Source organism: Gallus gallus, chromosome 8, assembly GCF_016699485.2.
Source record: "Gallus gallus isolate bGalGal1 chromosome 8, bGalGal1.mat.broiler.GRCg7b, whole genome shotgun sequence".
NCBI lineage: Eukaryota > Metazoa > Chordata > Aves > Galliformes > Phasianidae > Gallus > Gallus gallus.
The window spans coordinates 13,868,480-13,887,011 of NC_052539.1; the positions used below are offsets into that span (position 1 = coordinate 13,868,480).

The 18,532-nt window shown below is 49.7% G+C and overlaps 1 protein-coding gene across 1 annotated transcript; it reads left to right on the top strand.

Annotated features, from left to right (window-relative positions):
- The first annotated feature begins 1,432 nt into the window (after positions 1–1,432).
- On the top strand, positions 1,433–12,195 carry GFI1 (growth factor independent 1 transcriptional repressor). The gene is made up of 6 exons (XM_040705071.2): positions 1,433–1,631; positions 1,748–1,954; positions 6,484–6,896; positions 6,987–7,124; positions 8,600–8,765; positions 10,844–12,195. Exons 1-6 carry the CDS (start codon positions 1,517–1,519, stop codon positions 11,020–11,022), a joined length of 1,218 nt encoding a protein of 405 aa, XP_040561005.1. The 5' UTR covers positions 1,433–1,516; the 3' UTR covers positions 11,023–12,195.
- Positions 12,196–18,532: the final 6,337 nt, after the last annotated feature.

Below are 18,532 nucleotides of genomic sequence, written 5' to 3' on the forward strand. Positions count from 1 at the left end.
GAAGGAGTACAGACAGAAAAAAGAAAAACAAAAAACAAAAAACGCAAAAAACAACCGAAGCAGCCCCGCTCCTCAAAGGGAGGCTAAATTTACTGCCACCCAACGAGCGGGCCGTAGCCCCGGCTGCCACCCGGCGCCCCTCGCCCTCCGAATGGGTAAGCGAGTGAGCGCGCCGCTCCGCCCGCCTCAGGGGCAGCGCCTCTCCTCAGGCCGCGGCCTCGCGCCCCCACACGCCGGCCGTTGGCGGGCGCGGTCCCGCGCGTCGCTGGTAGCGGCCCTCAGCGCTGCCCTCAGGCCGAGGGGGGGGGGTGGGGACGGGAGCAGAGGCGGGGGCAGGTACGGCGGCGGAGCGGCGTCCCGCGGCCCGCGCTGGGGCCAGGTGGGCCGGGGCTCCCGCCTTCTGTCGGGGCCCGGCTCCCGCCCGGCAGGCTCCGGCCTCGGGCGGCGGGGTGGGGTCGGCCGGCGGCGCCCGACGGCTTTTGGAGGGAAAAGCGCGGCGTCGAGACGGAGCCGCGCGGCAGAAGCGGCCCCGGAGCCCCAAACTGTCTCCGCTGTCGGGGGGAGCGCGGCACGCCGCACGTCGCCATCCGTCGCCCCCTGCTCGAGGCTGAGGCGCGGCGCAGGTGGGCCCGGACGGCGGCGCTACGAGCAGTGCCCGGGGGCGGTGCCTGGCGGCGGCACGGGGCGGCCCCGTGGGGTGGGCGCTGCGCTCGGGCCGGGCTGCTCCGCTCCGCTCTTCTTGGGCAAACCTGGGGCAGCTCGAGGAGGCGGTGACGGCAGCCCCCAGAGTTCCCGAAAAGAACCGAGCGGCCGCGATCTAACGGGCTTCTGGCGGTGACAGGTGCAGCGGGAGCAGCCGAGGCTGGGCGCTCGTGCTCAGCTTTCCACTGCCGCCCAGGAGCGGTCGGGCCTCGCTCGCTCCTCGCAGCGCCCGCGGGAGGTTTTCCCACCTCGCCCTCTCCCCGCCCCGGCTTTCGGTGCCCACAGCTGCACGCTGCCGCGCCAACAGCTGCGGCGCGCTGAGAGATTCCGTTGTGTTCGTTTTCACGTTATCGTGGCAGGAGAGTGAATCGGTCCCTCCGACGGCGCGGCGCCTCCCCGCCGTCAGGCTAACGCTGTCGGCCCCGCAGCGATTCCCCCCCGTGCCCACCGCGTGCCGGTGCCGCACTGACCGCCCCGGGGCGTCCGCCGCCGCCCCCCGCGATCGCCGCACGGTGCGCGGCCGCGGCCGTTGCCCGTTCCGCCGTCGGGGCCGCCTTCCCCGACCGGGCGGCCCCGGCGGCGGCGGGAGCCGAGAAACCGCGCTCCGGGCATCCCGAGGTTGGGCGGGGGGGCGCAGCCACCTGCGCGCCGCCCCCAGCGAGCGGCCCCTCCCGGCCCGCGCCCCCGGCCCTCAGCGGCGGTTCGGCGCCTCCCCGCAGGTCGCCTCCCCGCCGCCGCCCCGCGGGAGACTCGGAGGTGACGCTCGCCGCGCCCGGCGCTCGGAGACGGAGGGCGGCCGCGGCAGTACCCCACCATGCCGAGGTCCTTCCTGGTGAAGAGCAAGAAGGCGCACAGCTACCACCAGCCCCGCTCCGCCGACGAGGACTACAGCCTGCGGCTGGAGACGGTGCTGGCCCAGATCTGCGCAGGTAGGAGCTCGCCCTTAGCGGGGCGGCCCCGGAGCCCAGCAGCGGGCGCGGGGCAGGAGGGGAAGGGGTCTCCGGCCGGGCACCGCTGAGCTCCTCTCGCCTCCTGCTCCCCGCAGACAGCAAGATCCCCGAGGGCGCGGGGCTGTGCCGCACCGTCCTGCCGGACCCGGAGCCGTCGCAGGGGCGCTTCTCCCCGGAGTCCCACCTCACCGAGGCTGCCGATGGCACCTCCGAGTCGGCGCCCAGCTGCGAAGGCAGCATCTGCGACAGGGTGTCTGAGTTCGGAGATTTCTGGAGACCGCCCTCGCCCTCCGTCTCGCCAGGTAGGAGCGGAGGAGCAGTGCCCGGCGGGCTCCGGCCGCGCTCCCGTGTCCGTGCGCTCCGGCCGCCGTCTAAAACGAGTGGAAGGACAGATTTGCCTTTTCCCACTCGTTTTCGTGTTGTCTCTCTCGGGTTGCTTTTCCAGCCAGGCTCCCCCGGCTAAGGGAGTCGCATGTTATCGTCAGGCGGTTATGGAAGTCGTATTTTTATTGTCATTTGTTTTTGATTAATTGCCAAAGGCAGCCGATTATATTTTAAATGTCTCGGCATTTTCTTACAGGGTCCTGGTACGTGGGGCCTTAGTGGGTAAATGTATTTTAGGACAGCAAATGTATCTTCTTGGCTATCTATTTACCTGTAGTGAACAGCAGTGACTCTGTGTTTTGGACTGCCTGCTCGATGTTTTCCCAAACTCCCTTTGAGGTTATTGTTGTCTATAAAAAGAAAAGCATCTCTCCCTCTCCCCCCCCCCCCCTTTTTTTTTCTTTTTCCTTTTTTCTTTTTTCTTTCTTTCTTTCTTTCTTTCCTTTCTTTTCTAAAACTACATTCATAAAAACAACAACAACAACAACAAATAAAAAAAAAAACAACAAAACAAACAAATGAAACTAATGACAGTCAGATTTAAACACCCCAGATCCAGGAAACTCACACTTATGGCTGCAGCGCCTGTCTCTAGCTCCCTTGTCCTGCCTTTGATGTGGTTGGAGCAGTGGGAGATGCTGTCCCCAGCCTGGCATGAATACTTATCTCATTTAAAAATACCACGTTGTCGTTTTATAACAAAAATACGTATATACAAAACCTACTTTTTATTGCCTGGGTTAAAAAGTGACAGCTGAAAAAGAACAATTTCTGTCTTAGCAAAGGAAAAATTGTCTCAGCTTTTCACAGTGACAGCAGACGCCTGCAAACGAAAACTTGGTCCTATTTCCCCACCGATTTTCTGACTTCATTTTATAGGGTCCTTGCATATCAACAGCTGATTGTAATGATGGGAACTTGCATTTCTAAAGCTCACCAGTCCCTTAAAAAAGCTTCATTTGAACATTCCCCTTTTAGGGGAATGCTGATGTTCAAAATGCTGATGAGCGTTGTTACAGCTACAGAACAGTTTTGGTCTGTGCAAATGACAGACCCGACCTAAGGCAGGAATGCAACAGTCTCTCTTTTGCTAATATTTCTTCACAAAGCATAGCAATGTATAATTTTTATTCTTACAAATTGTTCTCATTCCCCAAATAATACCGTTTTCACAAGATATCTAAAAGGCAGATATAAAATGGAGCAGCTGTTTACCAGGGCTGCTATGCCTTTGCCTCCTCCCCACTCATTTCTTCCCTTGTTGTGGGAATTGTAGCTCCCTGCCGACCATCCGGTTGCCTGGGAAAGGTATCCACAAAATGACGGTGGCATCCCCAGATGAAGATTTTTCAGAGGAGGGGCACAGTCCTGGAACCGTTTGATTCCGTTCACAGCCGATAATTGAAGGTTTGGGACTCCCTGCCCTGGCATGAAAAAGCTTCATTAAACTAACCTCGGTGCACTGAGGGAGGTGCTGTCAAGGACCAGGGCATCAGCAGCAGGGTTAAATAGGTGGGCTTCCTTTCACAACTCTCCCAAATCCCTGCCGTCCAGCTGCCTTGTCAGATTCGGCATGAAACTGGAATTTGTGCCTTAGTCACTTCTGTGAGGTGTGCTGGTGAGATGCTGGGTTTTTGAGATTGAGTTTGTCTGCGTGTTTCTGTGCTTCCACAGGCAGTTTGGATGAGAAATGATGTTTCTAAATCATGCATAGGGCAGGTGCAGTGAGTAGTACTGTCACCTCCTTGTCCCCGGGAGTGAACATGGATGCTTTGTTGTGCAACGAAAGACAGACTTCAGGTCTGTCTTTGAATGCAGTGCTGCCAGTGTAGGAGGGCTGGCAGAGACACAGTGCAATACCTTTATAGGGTTAGCATTCTACATACATTGACTGCATCAATGCAGATCACTGTGTTATTTAACCTTACTTTCTACGTATGCCTGTAATCACATGTGTTTGCATATACAGAAGGTGCCTGATAACTGCGCAGCAGTACATAGGTATTGTTTGATGAATCTCTTGGTGCTATAGTCTTGGAGGGAGCCCTTTATTGGGTGTAACAGAGTTGTCACTCAGGGATCATGGTGATTTTTGTTCTATTGGAAGAGGACACTTGAATTAATTCCCAGTCATTTCAGGTAGAGTTCGCCTTGTCATCCAATAAAGAGTGCTGATGTTTCTTCTCCCAGGGGCTGCACAGAACTGCTAGGGATAGAGAGGAGGAAGAGTCTGTCTTTCTCCACCATTCACCCTCTGGAGGGCTGGATGCTGTGGAGCAGAGGAGAGGCAGAGATAGCAGTGTCTTTTGCCATGCAGCGTGGCACAGAAGGTTTGATGCTGGATGTGGGGCTTGGATGCTTTGAGCTTGCCCTTGGGAAATGTAGCATGAGTGGCTCCCCTGCAATTGTGCCTGCAAGGTCTCTAAAGCATATGAAGCAATGGAAGGAACACTGCACGCAAACTGATACGTGGTGCAGTGTTTACCGTGTCCAGTGTTGCCACTTCCAAGGGCTTAAAAATTAGGTCAGCCTTTTCTCCCCTATCCCTCAATCGACTGGCTTAGAAATCAAAATTGTAAGAAATACCTTATGGATATTCCATTCTAGTGTTGAAATACCGAGAGTTTACATTTTCATATTTTTTCTTCACAGTGTGGGCTAGTAGTTGACTTTAAGGGGAAAAAAGCAGTTACAAGAGCTAGAAAACAAAAGGAAAGCTGCACGATGAAATCATGCAGTTTCAAGAGCTGGGGCTTTAAGATAGTTTTGAATCTTGCGATAAAATCGTGAGACATGACAACACTGAAACTGGTTGCAAAGACACAAGATAGATGATGTGATGCTGACCACAACTTTGCAGTCAGTGCAGAACAGGAAAAATCATGCTTAGCACCATGTCAGCTAATTTGATTTCATCTCTCTGTTCAAATGTCCCAGTTGATACGTGCACGTATATTCCCAACTGAAATTCTAATACTTGAATGGAAAAGCCTGCGTCTATTAACATACGAAGCTACATAAAAGAAATAAGAATTAAAAACTCGATTTCTGATGTATTTTCACTCTTTTCTTTAATCCTCAGTGATCATTTGTCTACCTGAATGGGTAGCCTAATGCTTCCTGCCTCTCTTCCCTATCCCACTCCTGGTTGTCTTTTGCTGAAGGCTGATAAAGCCGTGGGATCTGTGAAGCTGGCAGGAATGAGAAAAACCAAACAATTGTGAGCGTGCAAGTTTTTTTGGGTAAGGGAAGCTATTCCAGTAAATAAAGTGGTAGGGGGTGCCGAAATTTCTGTGAAGGCATCAGCGTTTCAGCAGTTAATTTATTAATGCTTTTTTTAGTTCACTACTGTATTTGTCCAGTGGAGACATTTGACTCTCCCTGCCCTGCTGACTTTTGTGAGGAAGAGTGAAAGTAGCACACCTTGGACATAAATCACCACCTCTGGCAGCCATGGTTGGGATCTGGTACCTCATATTCCCTGCATAACTGTGTTTTCTCTATACCCTGAGCGTTCATGCCTTTGTGCACTGATCTCCAAGGCTGTTTTCCTGCCATTACATCAGTCTCTGCTAAAGCAAGTGGGATAGGTCTTATGCCTACCCCCTTGGTTAGATGCTGTTGCCAAAGGTGAGGCTGTTACAGCCAGCTGCAGTCACCTGAGCTTGTCTTGGTGGAAGATAGCTTTGATTATGGCTGATAGGAAAATCTCTTTGTCCTTCAATTTTTAATGCAGTCTATACCAATGTTTTTCATAATGCATTTATGAACTCAGTATTTTCAGTGTCTTTAGACAGAGAAATATGAAAGAACCATGATTTTATTTCAGGCAATTTCAGTGTTGGTTTTTTTTTTTTTTTTCCCCTGAAAAAGTGAGGCATGAAATTCAAGCACTTCAGAAGCTGTTTTCTATTTCAATTATTCTTTTGCCAGTAACAGGCAGTTATGGCATGAAGTTGAGAAACTGGATTTGGGCATTGCACTGTGCAACAAACAATTTTTAGTTCCATTGAGTAGGTATACCTCTCAGCACGTTTGCTTCTTCTGGTGAGCATGACCTGCACTAAACTTAAATATTTGGACTGTCAGCTTTAATGCTCAGCTTGGGATATAGTAGTATACTTTTCTGAGGAGCAACAGATAAAACCAAAGGAAGTTGCAGACCGAGTTGTTTAGTATCTCAACAGTCAGATCAGTATGTATGCACCTGGGCACCCAAAGACGGAGGTAGACAAAACTGGTGCGGTGGTTGCTTTAAATTGTTTGATTGGGGTAGCAGGTGAGGAGTTAGCACTGGATGTAGCGACCCTACTGAACAATATAAAATGTATAAAAAGCAGTTTAGGCTCTGATTCTGGCCCAAGCCTGGGTACTGAGCCAATTCTGCCTCATGATGGTGGCTGGACTGTAAAAGTACACTAATTCCCATGGCCTTGTGTTTCCACAGCCTCAGAGCGATCTGTGTGTCCATCCCTGGATGAAGCACCTCCCTTCTCGGTGCCCTTCAAACCATACACATGGAGCAGCCTGGGAGGCTCTGAGCTGAGGCACCTCGTGCAAAGCTACCGGCCCTGCCCAACACTGGAGCGAACTTCAGCCTTGAGGCTCTTCTGTGAGCGGGGCTCCGAGCCCACCCTCTATGGTGCAGAGTGTAGCTCTTCCCTTGGACTTTATGGTGATTTTGGCTCCCCAGGCCCAGGGCTGTTTGAGCGGCCTCCAGCAGCACCCGGACTCTATACTGAGACACAGACTGGGCTGCAGCAGGAGAAGGGACCTGGTGGCCTCAAAGTGGAGTCCGACCTCTTGTGCCGCCCTTTGCTCATTAGTGCTGGCTCTTACAAGTGTGTCAAGTGCAGCAAGGTAGAGACCCCTTTCTCCCACTCCGGTTATGACTGTTCCCCAGCCCCTTTTCCCTGGCTAACCTGACCCTGCCTGCTCTCTCCCTTTCAGGTCTTCTCCACACCACATGGCCTCGAGGTACATGTGCGCCGTTCACACAGTGGCACAAGGCCTTTTGCCTGTGACATGTGTGGCAAGACCTTCGGCCACGCAGTCAGCCTGGAGCAGCACAAGGCCGTGCACTCACAGGTGAGAGCAGGGCAGACTGCCAGGATGAAGGTGGGAGGGCCAGGGCCAGGGCCATTGCTTGCTTCAGCGGGTACCGGGCGGGCCATGAAGGCAGTCACAGGGCAGTAGGTGGGTGTTTAAACTGAGAGGAAGAAAGCATAGTAGGGCTGTAGGGTGCAGTTGTGGGTGAAGAGTATGGTGGTAGACAGAGTAAAGGGTAGGCAGCTAGCAAGCAAAGGAAGAATAGGAACAAATTGACAAATTACAGAATACTGACTCTGTTTCCATTCCCCTGACCTTGTGTGTGTCTGTATTAAGCAATGGGCTCTTTTGGCACTCCAGAAGTAACAGATAATAAATAATACATTTTCACTCTCTGAGATGGAAACTGTGAGGAGGGTGTGGACTTTGTTAACGGCTAAAGCAAGTCACTGTGCTTTCTTCTGACACAGCTCTCCTCATTTTTTTCTCCTCCCTCTCCACCAAAGAAGTGAACCTTCCCTTGTTGGTAGTCATTGTGTCCATGCAGGGAACATCTGAAAGACCAGTCAGGTATAGAGCACAGACTTCATCTGTCTCGACACCCTCTGAGTCACACACCAAAAGAATATGGTAGTTAAATTTGGTAGGAGTATTTGTAACATTTTCCATCTGCTGATATTGTTCCATATTTCCCCTTCACCCACCCACTTAACCTGGCAAATCTTCCTTCCTCAGATTGGGTTTGGGAGGATAGAATTACAGCAGTGTTTGTTTGCTGTCTTATTTACAGTTGTGTGAGCATGCATCAGCAGAGCGCACAATGAAGAGAAATATCTCATCACCCAGTAAATAATATTGAAAAGAGCACTACTGCAAATTAAGTCCAAGGAGGGGAGAAAATTTCTGGGAGTGTGCATAAAAAGCCAAATACGGTGCCTTTATTAAGCATAGCAGGAGGAGGAAGGTGTAATGGGAATTAAAGGAAAAGATGATCTGTGGTGGAAGAAGGTGATGGAGAGGCTTGTGTTAGGGAGAGACAGCAGTCTTAATGCATTTAGTTAGATTTGTCAAAGTAGTAAGCCAAAAAGCTCTTTTCCCCAGGTGCTCTAAGGTACCTTTCACTTAATTATAATGAAAGTAGAAATATGCAGTTAGTCATTAGGCTTCCAGCACAAATCAACCTGCTACAGTGATTTTCCCAGAGAGCCACACAGACCTCAGCACCCACTTTCCTGCATAGAGTGCACTTTGAACAGTGCTGCAGCTGCTGGTCTTCCCAGTGGAATGATTGTGGGACCATGTTGAAATGTGCAGGCGGTGGGAAAGGGTTCATTATCTCTTTTATTATGCAACACTGCCATGCTGGTTTTAGCATCTCCTCAGGCCAGCTTTCTGGAGATGTGGAAGTTCTTTCTAAGGCAGAAGGGGCAACATGATGTGCGGCTGGCCAGATTGTTGTTGTGGGATCTCTGGCATAGCGTAATGTGGGTGCGTTTGGGCTCCTCTTTCTGCAGGAACGCAGCTTTGATTGTAAGATCTGTGGAAAGAGTTTTAAGAGATCTTCTACTCTGTCCACCCACCTGCTTATCCACTCGGACACCCGGCCCTATCCCTGCCAGTACTGTGGGAAGAGGTTCCACCAGAAATCTGATATGAAGAAACACACCTTCATTCATACAGGTATGCCTTGCAGCTGCTGGTGTTCAGCTTCAACTATAGGGGCAGGTCTCTGAAGTGGTCTCTCTGCAGCAGCCTGTTCCTCCTCAGCCGGGACAGCACATGCACCTCCCTGTGCTTCTCATGGGCCCTGCTGTGGTTCACGCTATCTGAGCTCTACTTGTGCAAATGAAGGTGATTTGAATGTGGTTTCATGAACGGCAGCTGCAAAATAACCCAAATCCTCGCAATCCAATCAGTGCTCCCTTAATAGGATCTACCAATGTTTGTTTAAATGGCTTTTGTGTAAGATGATTTGTAGAGTATTCTTGTGACCTTGATTTACAGCTGAGGTCCCTGAACAATGATAGGTGAATTCGACTGCAGCATCTCTTCCTCCAGGATCTACCAATTCACAATAGGAACAAGAGGAGTCTCCTCCTCCAGGTCAAACAGTAAACTGGCGGTCCCGGGTCCAACTCTTAGTCTAAATATTTGTTCAGAGATTGATTGTCTGCACTTCCACCCGGACTTTCTGAGAAAGGGCTGCAGCCTGATACAGAATGGAAAGAGAGGTGCAGAGTTCTCAAGTTTCACTGTTAGTAATAAACATGGAAACTAATAAAGTGCAGGTGAATCACAAAAGGAAATTGTTTTAAAAATATTGCTCAGTGAGAAGGCATGTTTATCAGAGATCTGTAAAAGTAAATTTTACTTTACATCCCTTCACCACGTTCATTTAAGGTAGAGGGAGACGAATGATGTGTGAGATACAGAAACATCTGTAGGCACAAAATGATAGCTGCAGTGACCTAGCCCAAGGTTTGGATGACCAAAATTCTGGTTCCTGAGAGTGGAATATTAGCAGATATCAAGAGTGAAATATTGAAGTGGTAAATATGTAGAAAGATGGCATCGTATATAGTGCTGCTGGGTTGTGATTTGTCTAGATCGCAAGAAGTGAATAACAGTACTTCCACAAGTACTTCTCCACGAGATTACTGCTGAATGAAAACGAACTATTTAGGAAGAGAAGTGAAAAGTATTTTCACAGTAACTTTTTCAAATGAGATTTCAACCAAATGCTGAATGGGCCAAAACAGTCTTTGGATTATTATTCTGATGTCACAAACTGTCTCTGGGCTGTTAATTGATAATATAGAACCAGATCCTTAACTGAGTTAGGGAAAATTTCATATGCAGCGTCAACTTGCAAAATGTGCTGGAGGCTCAGTTCACACAGATTTTATTTTTCTAAGAATCTGATTTTCAACAGTACAAAGAGTGCTTGTTGCTCCAGCTGAAGTCAGCGGGCTTTGCAGGTGCAAAGCCATTCTGAAAATCAGGCTTGGTTTTGTGGTTGGGGTTCCCTTTTTTTTTTTCCGTTATTTGATAGTAAACACTATGGAAATGCAGTGAGATCCTGCTCCTATGGAGACCAGTGGAGTTGTGCCACTGACCCCTCTGTGAGGGAAGTTCAGAGGGTGGATATATTCCCATTTCCATTATTTGCCAGGAGGAGAACTTCAGGACTCGCTTGGAGTGACTGCTAGCATTTCAGAGCGAGGACTAGAGAGAAGAGCAGACCACTGTGTAAGGTTTCACTCAAGGGCCTCATCCTCCTTTGCAGGCAGGCCGCAGCTCACTGGTTTTGGCTTAGCAACATCCATCAGTCTATTCCTCTTGCACCCAAGTTGATGCCATTGACTGATGTCAGACAGTCATCACAAACTTGGGTCTTCCCAGGAATTCCTGTTGTTTCTAGGAAAAAAATTTAAATCACACAGAGGCTGTGCAGCCAAATACCAATGTGTTCACAAGCTGTGATGTCTTCAGAACACTCTTTGCTTCGAGCTGCTCCCAGGACTGTATTGGGGCAATGCAAGTACAGCCAGATCTGTGCCTGCTAAGCCACGGTGCAGGCACAGCTGATGACTCAAAGCAGCCAACTGCATGATTTTAGTAAGAATAACTTTTTTTGTAATCATGTAGGAATCACTTCAGTTAGCTCTGAGGCCCGAAGTACATTTCCTATTTGCTCTGACCCTGAGTGTGCAGCACGTTACCCCTTTCACACCTTCTTTAACACCTTTTGCTTGCAGGTGAGAAACCTCACAAGTGTCAGGTGTGTGGAAAAGCCTTTAGTCAGAGCTCCAACCTCATCACTCACAGTCGGAAGCACACAGGATTCAAGCCCTTTGGCTGTGATCTGTGTGGCAAAGGCTTCCAAAGAAAGGTGGATTTACGGAGACACCGGGAGACACAGCATGGCCTCAAGTGAGCCCTGCAATGCAGAAAGCACCTACAACACTAGGAGAACAGACTCCCTTGGCTTTTCCGCTGGACCTGAGCCCTGTCTGTAGAACAGACCCTGGCATTACCTTCCTGACCAGGAACTTGGAAAGAAGAGGACAGGGCCGTGCATTGGCAGCTCAACCAACGTGACTGTGAGAGTGGAAATTAAAGGTTGGGGTTTCTATCTCTTGTCCTCTGTTTCTGAAATAACACTGGAAAATAAGCCTTTTAGATACAACACCTGTTACTCTGAAGATGGATAAGCTACCAAATACCTGTAAGCTGGAAAGTATTTCTCCCATGGCCAAGATAAAAATCCTAATGTTTTCAATAGCTTGAATTATTTTGCACGGATACGTGGGTATAACAGTGTTTACATGGTACTCACAGAGAGCAGTCAGTAAATGGCACAGGTGGTGCTTGCCTTGCTTGAGTTTCAGTGCTGAAAGGCTTCACTCTTGGTTTCCTGTCAGGAAAGCCTAGAGGATCTGGATTGAAGTGTGCAGTTAGACATATGGCTATTTTTGAAGCTGAGGCACCAGCTTGGGCCTGCTTCTGCTCTCACATATTCTGGTGTAAATGAGGAGTTGCATTGACAGTTAGGAGACCCCTTTTATCTCCCAAAGCTATCTCTGTGCCTAAGCAAGGCCTGGCTGTGTGTGTTTGAGGCTTGTGGGGTTATGTCTTGCTACATCTACTGGTGGAAAGGAAGCTTGTGAAAGACAACTGGAAAAGCCAAAGCACAGAGTTATGCCTTATAACTAGAAACCCACCTAAGGATTGGTCCTGACTGAGAGCAGGGGTATAGGGGAAGCAAAGACTTTCAATCCGGAACAATTGTTGTCTTCTGCACTCAGTCTTGTTATAAATAACTGGAAAATAGCTACTCAGTAGTCCTTTGTATATTTGTTTTTGTTCTCTTTTTTAAGTTTTTAAAGGGAGACTCGCCTGAGGTGGGCAGGAATCAGTGTAAAAGAATAATTGAATTTGCCTTAAGTGACCCTGCATGCACCTCAGTTAAAAAAGAAATAAATAAACGCTGTTTTTACTTTGTTAACGGGTTTGTAAATGCCCTATTTAGATTTTATGGAGTGTCTTAATGTTTATTAGTACGTATTTATTGGAACAATGTTTTAAATTAATAAACTATCGAAGATCATCCAGAGTGATCTTTGTTCAATGTGCGGCTTCAATATATTCGTGAATGTCAGCTGTTATGGGTACACCACGTCCAGTGATGGTCAGAGATATGGCATTCAAACAGGAAATGAAGGAACAACACAATTTGCACAGTATATTTTGCAGAAGAGCTCTGGTGATTAAAGAACACCGGTGTCCTGCTTATGTGTCCAGGTCCCACTGAGTTCAGTCAGTCACTTAGCAGTTTTGAAGGCTGGAGTATCCTATGGAATGTCACCATGAAACAGTTTAGAGGGACAACAGCCATTTTAAGTGTATACATTTGAAATGTAGATTGCCAGAAGATCTTGCTCAGCGCAGGAGGGACTTGGATATCCTCTGAGATAAAATGTCTGTGCCAGGAATTTCTGGGGACACCTGAAGAGCAGGTGCACCACTTACACAGCGTCATGGTTTTATGATTCTTGTTAGCGGTGGCCTGAATGAAGTCACACCCCCACTGAGTGGTGCTGTGCCAGACGTGTTAGAACTCCAGTATGAACCGGAGTCAGAAGCCAGGATGGACTCGGAATTGCCTTTGTCTGCCTGCCCCGTTAGCAGGGCTTGCTGCACCTGGCACTGCAGCTCTTGCAAAACAGAAACAGGAGGAAGATGGAAGGTCCCCATGCACTTTTCCCAGCAGAGCCCTTCTGGTGTGCACATCGCCTTGTACTCTGTTTCTGCTTTTGCTTATGCCTTTATTTTGGATAAAGCCTTGTAAGACGTGGATAGGACTGCAAGTGGTCGCGGGGTTAGCGTTGTTTGCTTTCTCCCTCTTTAACAGGAGGAATATCTCCTTCAGTCACACGAGGATGCGGAGCAGCTCGAAGGCAGTGAGTGGCAATGCCGTGCACCTGCTCGGCGGCAGCCAGGTGTGAGAGAGCCCTCAATTGCTGGGGTCCGGCCGGCAGCGCCGCAGGCGCGCTGTGGAGGCGGCAGTGCGGAGGAAAGCGCTCCCGCCGAGCTGCGTGCCGCGCGCCCCTGCTTCCCGCCGCCGCTGAGGGCCGAGGAGCGGCGCTGCCCTCCGCAACCGCAGCGGCCGTCGCGGGGGCCGTGGTGCGCGCTCCGAGGGAGCCGCTAGCTGTTCTCACCCCGCGTTAAGCCCCTTTTGTGGCCTTCGTGAATGCAGAAAGTCGGTGAAGGAAACGAAGTGGGCGCCTGGAGAAGCCCGGTGGTGCCCCAGGTCCTGCTCCGCCCGCAGGAGGCTTCGCGGAGCGGCTCGCAGCCCGGCACAGGTAGGCCGCGGCTGACTCCGGAGCGCTGCGCGTTTCTCTCACGGGGACGCCGTTGCTGTGCACGGAGCGAGTGCCGGCCCGGAGGTGCGGGGCACCGCCTCAGCCCTCGGGACAGCGAGTTGCTGCCCGGCCCCTGCCAGCGGGCAGCGTTACTCTGCAGGCCTGAGCAGCCTCAGTAACCAGCACTTGACTTTAAAAATACGATACCAAGGTGACTGCCCCAGCAAAGTGTGTCATTTTCGAATGGGATAACTCGTACTGTGTGAGCCTTGCACAAGTGTGCTGGTGAGTGCTGGGCTGTCGGGGTGGCAGGGCCCTGTGGTGAGGACGTGGCTGGCATGCCCAGGTTGTCCTTCCAGAAGGGGAAGTTTCTGGGAAGAAAGGAATCTGGAGGGTATTTTACTGGCTTAAGGCTGTCTTCGTGTGGCGTGTCTGGACCCGCTGAGCTGCAGGCCCAAGCCCCTGCCAAGCAGCGGTGTGTGTGAAGAGGCCTCGTGCTGCTCCCAGCCCTGCATGAGGCCGCTGCGGAGCTGGGTGGCGGGAGCTCACCTGGGAAGCGTCCGGCTTGAAGGTGGCTGCTTGAAACGAGTGGGGTGGAAAAACCTCTATCTGTGGAGAATCAGAACAGGCTACTGAGAGGCCGTAGTGCAAGTCTAAAGATTGGAAATATCTCTCTCGGTGTTATTACTGCGTGCCATTAAAAATACATTATGCATATTACATGACTCATTATTCATGAAGCAGGTTCCATACCTTTTGTCTGCCAGAGTAACAGTAGAAAGGGTAAGGGGAGACACTGGAGCACACCTTTGTTTCTTTCTGTAAATTTTTAATAACACCTCTAGCTAACCAGTTGGTGAAGCTCAGTTCCTGCATAAAAGTGGAAAGGCAGAGCTATCTGCAGGATGACTAAGCCTTTCAGAAGCTAATTTGAGCTTGTGTTCATCCACACCAACAATGATTAAATTACCTATCAAATGTGCAGAGCTATCAGGATTCAGGGCATTGAAAAATGAGGTGAATTTATCTGATTGATTTCAAAGACGTGTGTGGAAGGAGTGAGTTTGTTTGTTTGTTTTTAAAGTAAACATCTATTCCTTATAGATTTTATAAATGTACTTCTGGCAAGCTAATGAACCTGTTGCTAATCTTCCAAAAGTTGTTTTGCCTGCCCGGAAAACAAATGTATCAGTTGGAATCAGAATGCTTTATCCAAATCAGTTAGCAGTATGAATTAATTCATGAGGCAGAAACAAATCAACTTATTAGGTTCCATCCTTATAGTGAGCAGAGATGTTTAAAATTAAAATATGCAAACATCATCTGTGCTTTCTATATAGTCGGTTTTCAAGAGCAGGTAGTAACACTCAGATTGGATATTGCAACAGAAGGGAGAGCCTGGCTCTTCTGGGTCTTGCTCCTTCCTCAAGCAAAACCTTGGTTGCAGTTGATGGGGGAGGAGGAAGAGGTTTCTAGAATAAGCCCTGGGTGAAAGATTGCGAGACTCGTGTAACTGTATTTGCAAGCTGTGCTGCTGTTGCGTGTTGATAAAGAACTCCTCTGCTTTCTGCATTTTCTTTCCTTGAGAGAAAAAAATAACCGGTCAGTTGTGTCAAATTCTTTCCCACTGTAACCCTGGTTCACATCAGGAATGGATTTTACCTCTATTTGGTCTTACTCTAAACTTTACAGTGAAGTATAGCTCAGCATATAGCACTTTGAGAGAATTCTGATTTAGAGGAGCACTGAAATGTGCATGCAAGTCAATGAAGTCCTTCCCTAGCGGGGACCTTGCTTATGAGAGGCCTGCTTGGAGTTAAAATTCTGGAGATTTTCCCTGCTGAAATCTACACCTCGGTCCAGTGCAGAGCCACGTCCCGCCTGCCGGGCAAATTTGTACCTGCAGCTGAGGTGACTTTTGAAGATGGCAAAGGCAGTATTTTTTTTTTTAATGGTCATTAGGACCATGGTTATTTCCAATGCTTTCTGCTCTGATTAATTAAGTGGTTGAAATGGATTTAAGGCCTATACATGCCTGTAATGCATTGCAAAGCATTTAAAGCGGTGGAAATAGATTTGAAAATGTGTTTGTACAGCTGAAGCTGTAGACATATCTGAATATGTGTTGAATATCAATATCTATTGTCTATGTAGTTGGTGGGGAAAGGGAAGGAGAGGGGAGGAAAAAAAGAAACAAGCAGAGAATATCCCAAATATCACGCCTGTCTGTAACATACACAATGTATGGACTGCAGGTAGAGGAAGGGCGTCGATCTGGAAGAAGTTTCATGTGTCCCAAAGGAAGCTGGCCGCACCTTGCTGGCGTCACGTTGCCGAACGTTAACCTGGATTATGGGATTAATCTTTTTTTTTAAAAAAAAAGTAAACCACCTTTGCGCACTTCTACTTCTCACCTGTGGGTTTTTTTTTTTTCAGTGTGATCGATCTGCTTCTGTTTTAACCTTCCTGTTTTTCTTTTCTCTGACATGAATAACACCTTCCCAAAACTCACTGACGGGCTCAGCAGGTGAGTTCAAAGGGTGATAAGAAGCATTGGTACAAAAGACAGGAAGGTGAACTCCAAGGGCTGTTCAAGAGTGCACTGATCTGACAAGAACAGGCAAAGCAGATGTTTTTGGTGTTTCATATTGGAAGCTTTAGGTATTGAAGAGCCACAACAAATTAAGTGCATTCCATTAAGTCATCAGCCAGAAGAGATGGGCTGCTCACTTAATACAAGCGGTTTAGACTAGCTAGTTCTAGTTAACCAGGGGTTAAGCCAAGGGGCTCTGTGTATCAGCTAACTCAGCCAACTTCCCAGCTTCACAGACTGTCAGCTCTGCCTCTGTTGTTGCCATCTCCTCTCAGCAGCACAGCGATGTGCACGGAGCTCAGGAGAGCGACCGGCTTCATGAAAGGAAGTAGGGAAGCCTGTCTCGCTGCCTGCTTCTCAGGCTGGGTCTGGCTCTGGGGGCTCTGGTGCTGTTTCTTATGGGGTTTGACAATGGGCTGATTCCTGTGGCCAGTCGGGGAGCGAGGCTGTTTGCCTCCTCTCCCTGATCCCAGGCGAGGGGGGGATGTTCCTGCCTTCGCTTCCTTCCCGCTTTCCCCAGCCAAGGTTGCATCACAACCATTTGCAGGGGATGGAAAAGACGGTTGCAGTTATGGGAGGAAGGGGTTTTATGCAAGTGGAGTGAGCTCCGTTCTTCTCTGAATACTGAATACCTCGATCTAAAACCTTTCGCTTGGTGTAGAATGGGGCTCTAGGCAGGCACTGGGCATGGAGGAGCACGTGCCTGATGAGTGTGAAGTGCCTCGAAGTGCCAGGCATCGCAGAGCATTGGGGGAGATGCCTGGCTACTACTTCTCCCTTTTCAGAACACTGTGGTTTGGTTTAACTGTGGCTATTTCCACTTGCCATTGGGATGTCCGTTTCATTCCTTTGCAGGTTCAGTTGCTGAAATCTTGTGTTTGAGCAATGTTTTTGTGGCTCTTGGCAGGATGGTGAAGGCTGCTGCAGACTTTGTGCTGGTGCTTGGGAAAGCTTAAGGGCTATGCTCTTTTGTTCAATGCTTTACATCGTAGCAGAGGCCGGAGAGCCAAGAAGCTGTCTGCGAAGTGCAGGCATGAAATATGGTTCTCTACCTAGAAAGTTTGTTGGGCAATAGGAAAGAGTAACTCAGAAGGACCACCCAGCACTGGCTGGGCTGGGTGCTGGCCCTGTTCCTGTGGATCAGGGGAAATGCTGTAATCAATCAGCTTCACTCAACATGGCAGGTGTTAGTGAGGATGTGCGCTATCACAGGCACCACCAGACCAAAGTTCTTGCAGTGCCCGGTTCCCTCTCAGGTAGCTGAGGGTTGAAATTCAGGGAGGCTCCTGTGGGCACAGCAGGTGAGCCCAGCCCGCGGGGTACTGCTGCCTCCTGGCCATTGGGGCCTGGAGGTGCTGCAGCTCTGCTGGCTCTGGTTTGAGCAGGGGATGAAAGGTTAAAACAAAACCTGGCTTCCTTGTCTTTGTTTTCCTGAATTCTGTAGAATCCAGCTACTACTGAGCCTCATTTCATGCTCAGAGAGCTGCCTCAGCCTCCTCCTAGATATGCTCCTTGAGGCTACTTGATGCTGTGCTGCCCCTGACACCCTGTGCCATGTGGGAGCACCTGCAGGTGCTCTTGCTAGGAGCGGCTCTCATGGGTCGGTCCCCGCCAGGCCAGGAGCAGCAGGGAAACGTGCTGGGTGCTCAGGTTCCTGCCATTTCAGTCCCATTGCTCAAAGGGTGTTCCTGTTCTTGCTGTGGTAAGGATGCTGTGCTTGCTGTGCTTGAAGGATGGTGATGGGAATCAAGTGCATAAGCTAAAGCATCACTTTGGCGTGGCCCGTGGGGATGTGGCTTCATCTCTGATCACATGGACACCGCCACTGCCCCAGCCATGCCACTGGGAAGTCTCTTGCTCTTAGTGGCATAGCCAAATATTTTGTCAACTTACATGATTGTGAAATGGGCTGAACTCTTTGCCCAGCAGTATAAAAGGGCTTTTCAAAGACCCTTTTTATTGTTAGCTCAGTACAAAGCAGTCTTTGCGTGTCTGAGAATCTGTCTTAACAGCTTTATTTCATGTCCCGAGGACTGAAATCCACTTGCGTGGGGTAGAAACAAACAAAAATGTCACTGTGTAAAGACAGCTCGGGCTCAGGAGGAGATGGGAAGGTGCCCAAGGGCTGTGGCTCATGGGAGATGGTGTCCAGTTCGCCACGTCCATGGAGACCCGAGAGGGCTCTGCGCCGGGAGCCTGTGTGTGTCTGCAGCCCTATAACCCTCTAAGAGAAATTTCAGATAGGGCAATTGCTCGTCTCGCTAACTGTAGCTCTCAAATGTGTGTTGTAACAGCGATTGACAAAGAGGTGGAGGAAACTCCACGATAATACTTGAGTGAAAATGTGTGTCCACAGCAGCAAGTGCCTGCGCCAGGCTCTGGGCAGCGTGGCCTGCAGCATCGGTGTGTGGTGCATGGAGTAGTGCTGGGGAGGTCTGATTCTGCCTCAGGAAGGCATCCAGTGCCTTGAAAGGGAAATACAGCCTGGA

Bases quoted from the DNA above. Each gene is read 5' to 3' on its own strand.
- GFI1 (XM_040705071.2), top strand. From the start codon at position 1,517: ATGCCGAGGTCCTTCCTGGTGAAGAGCAAGAAGGCGCACAGCTACCAC. The intron at 1,632-1,747 runs GTAGGAGCTCGC...TGCTCCCCGCAG, and splicing joins GCTGGCCCAGATCTGCGCAG to ACAGCAAGATCCCCGAGGGC. The intron at 8,766-10,843 runs GTATGCCTTGCA...TTTTGCTTGCAG, and splicing joins ACACACCTTCATTCATACAG to GTGAGAAACCTCACAAGTGT.